We start from the raw sequence: 7152 nt of genomic DNA, 5'->3' as shown, positions 1-7152 counted from the left end.
GGGGCAGGAGCCGGGGGCGCCCCGTGCGTGCCAGCCGCCCCCCGCCCCGCAGTGTCCTTCGTCCTGTCGAGGATGGCGGCGTGCGGCGGCGCCGCCAAGAACAAGCTGACGGTGCCCAAGCGCCTGTGGGACTTCGTGAGCAAGGAGAGCCCGGGCAAGCTGGCGCGCCTCAAGGAGGACACGCGGGTGAGCATCCTGGTGGACGGCGAGACCTCCGAGGTGTACGTGCTGCAGCTGAGCGCGCCCGCCGGCGCCAACGCCAGCGGCCTCTGCGCCGCCCGCAAGGCGCTCAAGGCGCTGCTCAAGGAGGCCGAGAAGGAGCTGAAGAAGGCGCGGCGGCACGGCGAGCCGCTGGCGTGCGTGGCGCTGCTGCCCGGCGCGCGCCCGCCCGCCGCCGCCTCCGGCATCGCCACGCAGTAGCTCGCCATGAGCTGGCGGAAACCCTCCTCCAGCGACCAGCACTCGTAGGTGCCGGCGCGCTCGGGGCTGCCCACGAGCACCAGGGCGCCGTCGGGCAGCACCAGGTAGGAGGCGTTGACGGGCGCGCCGTTGTGCGCCCAGCGGCGCGTGGCCAGGTTGGAGAGCAGCTGGCAGGGCAGCGGCCGCACCGCGTTGGGCGGCAGCCGCACCGCCTGGCACGGGGCGCCCGAGCCTGCGGGGCACCGGCGCGTCACGGAGCAGCACGGAGCCGCTGCCCGCCCGGCCCCGGCCCCAAGCCCCCGCCCTGTCCTTGTTCCCTTCCCATCCATGTCCCATCTCCATCTTCAYCCCCATCCCATCCCATCTCCATCCCCGTTCCCATCCCTATCCCCATCCTCATGCCTATCCTCCTTCCCATCCCCTTCCCATCTATATCTCATCTCCATCTTCATCCCCACCCTACTCTGGGCCCCTGGACCAATCCCAATGTCCATCCTATCACCGTCTTGTATCCGTCCCATCCCCAACTCCATCTCTATTCCTGTCCCTTTCCCCATGCCCATCCATCCACATCCCCATTCTTGTCCTCCTCCCTGTCCATCCCCATTCTTCCCTGTTCCCATCCCAATCCCAACCTTGTTCTCGTCCCTCTCCCTCCTTGCTCCCCTCCCTGTTCCCATCCCACCCCACAAGCCCCCTGCTCCTGCCCCCAGCCCCCAGAGCTCACCCGGGGGCTGCAGCACACGGGGCCGGGGCTGCGAGGCGTTGGGCAGGCGGCAGAGCCGCTCCGTGTCCGCGCCCTCCACGTCCTGCACCCAGAGCCTGCGGGCGCACGGTCGGGGTGCCAGGGGCAGGGCAGCACAGGGGACGGGGGCAGCACGTAGGGGATGGGGGGCAGCACACAGGGGACAAGGGGCAGGACATAAGGGGCCAGGGACAGGACATAAGGGACAAGGGACAGCACTAACTGCTGCAGGGGGTGTGGGACGGCACATAGGGGCCAGGGGGCAGCACATAGGGGCTGGGGGCAGCAGTAGCCGCTGCATGGGATGGGGGGCAGCACACAGGGGCCGGGGGGCAGCACTCACTGCGCGTGCGCGCGGGGGCCGGGGGGCAGGCGGCGGCAGGCGCCCCGGCCCCACGCGCAGAAGGGGTCGCGGGCCAGCACGCACTCGCCGCAGCTGCGGTACAGGCTGCAGTTGGCGAAGGGCACCTGGGCCACGGCGTCGTAGGAGGCGGCGTAGAGCAGAGCCTGTGGGCGCGAGCGGTCAGCGCGCGGCCCCGCGGCGGGCGCGCGGCCGGCCGGACCCCCGCGCACTCTTGCCTGGGGCGGGTCGAGCAGCAGCTGCAGCACGGGCTGCCCGGCGCGGAACACGCGCAGCTCCTCGATGATGTGCACCTTGCGGCTCACGCGCACCGCCTTGTGCAGCCGCCCGTCGTCTGCAGGGCGAGCGCGGCGCTGAGCGGGGCCCGCGGCACCGGCGCCGGCCCGGGCCCTCCGCGCCGCCACCTGCACCCACCGGTGCCCAGGAAGAGGACGTCGTAGGTGCCGCGCAGGCCCTGCGCACGGTGCACGCCGATCTGCAGGTAGCGCAGGCGGCTCTGCAGCAGCAGCGGCTGGCTCCGCACCGCGCTGTCCATCAGGAAATGGTCCTTGACGAAGTTGAGCACCCGGTCCGGCATCTGCAGCGACGAGTTGATGCGCAGGTGCCGCGTGCGGCTCGTGATGCACTGCGGGGACAGCGGCGCTGGGACGGGGCGCGCGGCGGCGCCGGGGCGGCCCCGGGGACACGCGGTGGCACGCGGGGACGGGGCGCGTACCGAGCCCGGCCGCGGCTCCGGCACGGGGCTGGTGTCCGTGTACCACTGCTGCGTCTCGCGGTTCACCTCCTTGTAGAGGCCGGCGAAGGCGCCCTGCACGCTGCGCATGGGGAAGGCGCACACGGCCGAGCCGCCCAGGCCGCCCTTGCTCCTGCGGACACGGGCGCGCGCTGAGCCCTGCACAGCCCCCGCGGGCGCCCGCCACCCCGCGGCCCTCACCACTGCGACGTGAACACCCCGTAGAAGAGCGTCTCGCGCCAGCGCTGCTCGCCGGGCGTCAGCACGAAGACGCCGCGCAGCACGTTGAAGGGGAAGCCGTCGTCGGGGTGCGAGCAGAGCAGCTGCGCCTTCAGGAAGGTCGTCCAGCGCCGCTGCAGCACGCGCTCGCCGCCCTGGTCCCCCTGCGGCGCAGCAGCGTCAGCGCCGGCACCCCGGGCCCCGGCAGGGACCGGGCAGCACCGGCCACCCCCACAGCAGGGCACAAACGGGGGACGCAGCCAGGGGAGGCAGCCGGGGGATGCAGCGGTTGCAGGATGTGGGAGGGATGATGCAGCAGGTGGGGAGGATGCAGCGGGAAATGGGGCATCCTGGACCAGGCACCACCAAACTGGAACCTGGCAGCAGCTGCCAGTGAAGGCTGATCCCTTCCCGGGGCTATGGGATCCAGTGGGACAGAGGATGGGAGGGATAGATGGACCCGCCGCAGGCATCACGTGCGCACACGCACCCAGGCCCCACACGCRCAGCCCCACCTTGCACACACGGGCAATGCGTGACACGATGGTGTTCTCRAAGTAGTCGAACTCCTTGCCGGTCTCGCTGAAGAAGAAGTAGATCTTGTCGTCGTCACCCTCGGGGTTGCCCGTGGGGAGGCTCTCCCGCAGGTAGGCTGAGCCCACGAAGACGGGGTCTGGTGGCACAGGCACCCTGAGCGTCACGCGAGGGCCTGAGGCTCTCCCAACTGCACGCACGGCCCCCACGGCTGTCCACAGCACCCAGCCCGCACGCACAGTGCTCGTGCAGCGTGCACAGCACCATTCCTCATGGACAGCATCCATCTGCATGCACAGCACCTGCCCTGCATGCACGGTGCCCATCCTGCATGCACGGTGCCATCCCACACGCACAGCACCCAGCCYGCAYGCACAGTGCTCRTGCAGCRTGCASAGCACCRTTCCTCCTGGGCAGTATCCATCTGCATGCACAGCACCTGYCCYRCATGCACGGTGCCCATCCTGCAAGCACAGTGCAATCCCACCCGCACAGCGCCCAGTCTGCCTGCACGGTGCCCGTCCCGCATGCACAGCACTAGGGCTTGCCCAAGCATACAGCGTCCATCCTGCACGCACGAGGCCCCTCCAAGTGCATGTGCAGCACCTCTCCCATGCTCCTACGCATCCCATGTGCAGAGGGTCCACCCTGCACCCTGCACATGCAGAGGGTCCACCCTGCAGGTGCCACGTGCCTCCCCACTGCAGACAGGCAGTGCCCCGACCCGCGCCAGCCCCTGCCCTCACCCTGCAGCCAGTTGAGGGAGTTCTCCGTCTTGAGGGAGATGCGGCTCTCCTGGCTCCGGTAGATGGTGGGCTCGTTGCCCTGGAAGTTGCTGACGGTGCCGGCGTAGAGCTCGCCGTCTGCAGGACACGAGCGGCCACTGGGACCCGCGGTGCCGYCCGGCCGGCCGCAGGCCTCGGCGCGCGCCCGGCGCGGCCAGCCTTACCGACCATGACGGCCGTGGACTTGTACTCGGGGTCGAAGGGGCAGCGGCCCTTGCCGTCCTCCAGCAGCGGCTTCCCCRCCGCGTCCCGCTCCAGGCTGAAGCGCTGCACGTCCTGCAGGGYGAGCGGTGCTGAGCGGCACCGGGGCCGCCACGTCCCCACGCGCCGCTCGGAGCGCGGCGGAGCACGGCGCTGCTCACCACGTAGGCGCAGGCGGGGCTGAACGCGCAGGTGCCGCACGTGTACAGGTGGGTGCTGTTGAGCCGCAGCAGCATCTTGATGTAGTTGTGACAGTCCCGCTGCGGGGGGCGGAGGAGGGCGCTGAGCCCGTGGCCCGCGGGCCGGCCCGGCGCGGTGCCGCCACGGGGCTCACCTGCGGGTCCTTGCCCTTGAACACGCACTGCCGCTTCTTCTCGCCGTCCGCGCTCCAGGGCARCTGCGGAGAGCCATGGTGATGGGAGCACCGCGGCAGCCGGGCAGCCTCCACGCACGGCACGGTGTGCKCAGCGTGCACGGCACGGACGCACAGTGCGGCGCGCGCGGCACGGCCCCGGGCTGCACTCACCCTGCGCACCAGCGGCCCCGGCTCGAAGCGGCTGGTGTTGACGGCCAGCAGCACCTCGCGCGCGCCCAGGTAGAGGGTGCCGCCGTCGGGGCTCAGCAGCAGCGCCGTGATGTTGGAGACGCCGGGCACCTCGAACCGCTGCACCGCCCGCTCGGGTGAGTCTGCCAAGGGGCAGAGGCAGCGTCGGCCACGGCGCCGCAGCCACGCGGCAGCCCACGGCACGCACGGCCTCGGGGTATGCACGGCCCCACAGCAGCCATGGCCCCACAGTGTGCATGGCCCCACAGTGTGCATGGCCTTGCAGCACGCACAGCCCCACAGCACGCACAGCCTCGGGGCACACACAGCTCTGCAGCGCGCACGGCCGCACGGTGCACAGGGCCCTGCAACGTGCATGGCCCCAGGGCACACACGGCGTCACTGCGCGCACGGGCGGGCGCAGCCGCGGGCTGCTCCTGCARCTCGTGTCCTCGGGGCTCTCCCTGCAGCCGCCCCGCTTGGCCCGGGGCGCACCGCGGTGCCAGGCACCAGACGCAGTGTCCATATCCGCGGCAGCCCGTGCGAGGGGCAGCGCTGGAGCCCAGCAGCGTGGGCAGCACCCAGAACAGCCCCTGCAGTCCTTGGAGGCCCACCCGCACTCCTGCTGCAGCCCCACAGAACGGGCAGGAGGCAGGTCTGCAGAGTGGCTGGGCTGGCGCAGCGCTCACACTGCTGAGCTGCGCCAGGGCTGGCACATGAGGGTCAGGCACATGTAGCACCGGCCGCTGGCGAGCAGCACACGGACCTGGTTCTGCCTGGGGCAGCACTGCCGCTTGCATTGCACCTGGGAAGTTCTCCAGGAAGCACCCTGGGAATTGCCCTGGTAAACGTGCTGGGAAGCACCCTGGGAAGTGCCCTGGGAAGCAAACCTAGGGCTGCAGGTGCCAGGGAGGAGCCCCGGGCGCAGCTCCCCACGCGGGCAGGAGGCCGGCGCTGCCGCCRCTCACCTGGGCGGTGGGCGCGTGGGCGGCTGGGCCACGGAAGCCCTTCCGCTGCCGGCACGGCCGCTGAATCAGCGGGGCCGGCTGTGTCAGCGGGACGCGCCGCTGACTCACGCGGCCACCTCCCGCGCGCGCCCGCGGCGGCCCAGCCAGGCCTCCGGAGCCGGCCACCCTTTGGCACAGCATGGCACGGCATGGCTCTGCCTGACACGGAGCGCGCGGGCATCCAGCCCTGCAGCACCGGGCTGCTCCCACATGGGCAGCGCTGCTGAARCAGGGCCAAGACCACGCACCACAGCAGCCTTCCCTCTGTGCACATCCCTTGCACCCCGGCTCTACCCCGTGGCCCTGGCAGTGTCCTGTCCCATGCAGAGCCCTCGTGCAGTACTCTGCTCCGTGCACAACTCTTGTGCAGCACCCTGCCCCGTGCAGAGCCCTCGTGCAGCACCCTGCCCCGTGCAGAGCCCCCGCACCCCGGTGCAGAGCCCTCGTGCAGCACCCTGCCCCGTGCAGAGCCCTCGTGCAGCACCCTGCCCCGTGCAGAGCCCTCGCACCCCGGTGCAGAGCCCTCGTGCAGCACCCTGACCCGTGCAGAGCCCTCGCACCCCGGTGCAGAGCCCCTCCAGCCCCAGCAGCCCGCAGCTCGGGGCGCAGCTCTCGCCCCATGCCTGCCCTGCTGGCGCGGGGCTCGTCCCGCCGGTGCAGGCCGCGGCCTCCCRCCCCTGCGCAGCCCTCCCGGCGCAGGGAGCAGCTCCCGGCACCYGTGCCCGCTGCCAGAGGGACCTGTCAGGACAGGACCTGCTTCTTCCAGACAAACCTGCTGGAGGCAAATCCAGCTGCTTCCAGGAGAGCAGCTCGCCCTGCTCCTCCCTCCCAGCCCACCACAGGCCCCACACGGCCGCGCTGGATGCGGCTGCTCCATGGAGGGAGCCCCTCGCCAGCTCCCCGCGCTGGGTGCATCCAGCTGGGCCCATGGTTGCTCCATGGAGGGAGCCGCAGCTGCAGCCTYGGCGCGTGGCCGAGCCCCAAGGAACCGCAGCTCCCCGCACTGGCAGCACCCCCAGCCCCCGGCCAGCACTGTGCTGGCCAAACCCCCCACGTGCTCCCCAGCTGGGAGCCCCTTGCAGAGCCCCACTGCACCCCAGGGCAGCGCAGGGCACGTGGGGACGCACCAAGGCCGCATGGCTGAGACAGGAGCRGTGGCAGCCCCTGGTACAGGGTGCACTGAAGCCCCCGCAGCCGCCCAGCCCCGTCTCACAGGGACCCCGGTGCCAGTAGCGCCCGGTCTCGGCTGAGGGACAGCGAGCCCCAGCTTGCTGGGCCGGGGTCCCGCAGGCTGAGCCCGGCGGCGGCACTGGGTCACCCCACGCTGGGACCAGGACAGCAGAGCCTCGGCCGCTGGACACGGGGGAGCAGCTCCCTCAACTCGTCCCGGGAGCTGTGTGCGGCTGTCCACCCGCAAAGCCCCGCGAAGCACCCAGGAGCAGCACCCGGGGTCCCGGGTGTTTAGCGGGGAGCAGGAGCCCGGGGCAGCCCGTCCCGACGCTGGGGTCCCGAGCGGCGGGTCCGGCGCAGCACTCACCGTAGGGCAGGCTCACCCGCGGGACCGGCTCCTGGGCCGCCGAGAGCAGCAGCGCCGCCAGCACCG

At 71.8% G+C, this 7152-nt stretch overlaps 2 protein-coding genes across 2 annotated transcripts in view; one reads left to right on the top strand and one right to left on the bottom strand.

Moving 5' to 3' along the window:
- DTX3 (deltex E3 ubiquitin ligase 3) overlaps positions 1-378 on the top strand; it is a gene marked incomplete at its 3' end in the record, with an annotated part of 1312 nt that extends 934 nt beyond the window's left edge. Inside the window, exon 2 of the mRNA XM_026040647.1 lies at positions 8-378. Coding sequence (XP_025896432.1) covers positions 8-378 — 371 coding nt within the window. The remainder of the gene's footprint in view (positions 1-7) is intronic.
- Positions 379-386: 8 nt separating this feature from the next.
- Positions 387-7150, bottom strand: SEMA4B (semaphorin 4B; the record flags this gene model as incomplete). Its single annotated transcript, XM_026040646.1, has 13 exons — positions 387-724; positions 1196-1242; positions 1509-1860; positions 1941-2151; positions 2242-2392; positions 2461-2642; positions 2994-3151; positions 3759-3875; positions 3962-4073; positions 4160-4258; positions 4333-4395; positions 4525-4685; positions 7087-7150. Coding segments are annotated over 13 exons (2055 nt in total), but the record flags the coding sequence as incomplete, so codon positions are not given.
- Between the last annotated feature and the right edge of the window lie 2 nt (positions 7151-7152).

This window comes from Nothoprocta perdicaria, unplaced genomic scaffold (assembly GCF_003342845.1).
Source record: "Nothoprocta perdicaria isolate Ctin4 unplaced genomic scaffold, notPer1 scaffold_26, whole genome shotgun sequence".
Taxonomy (NCBI): Eukaryota; Metazoa; Chordata; class Aves; order Tinamiformes; family Tinamidae; genus Nothoprocta; species Nothoprocta perdicaria.
Note: the sequence above shows the minus strand (reverse complement) of the source record. Positions and strands in the feature narration are given on the sequence as shown.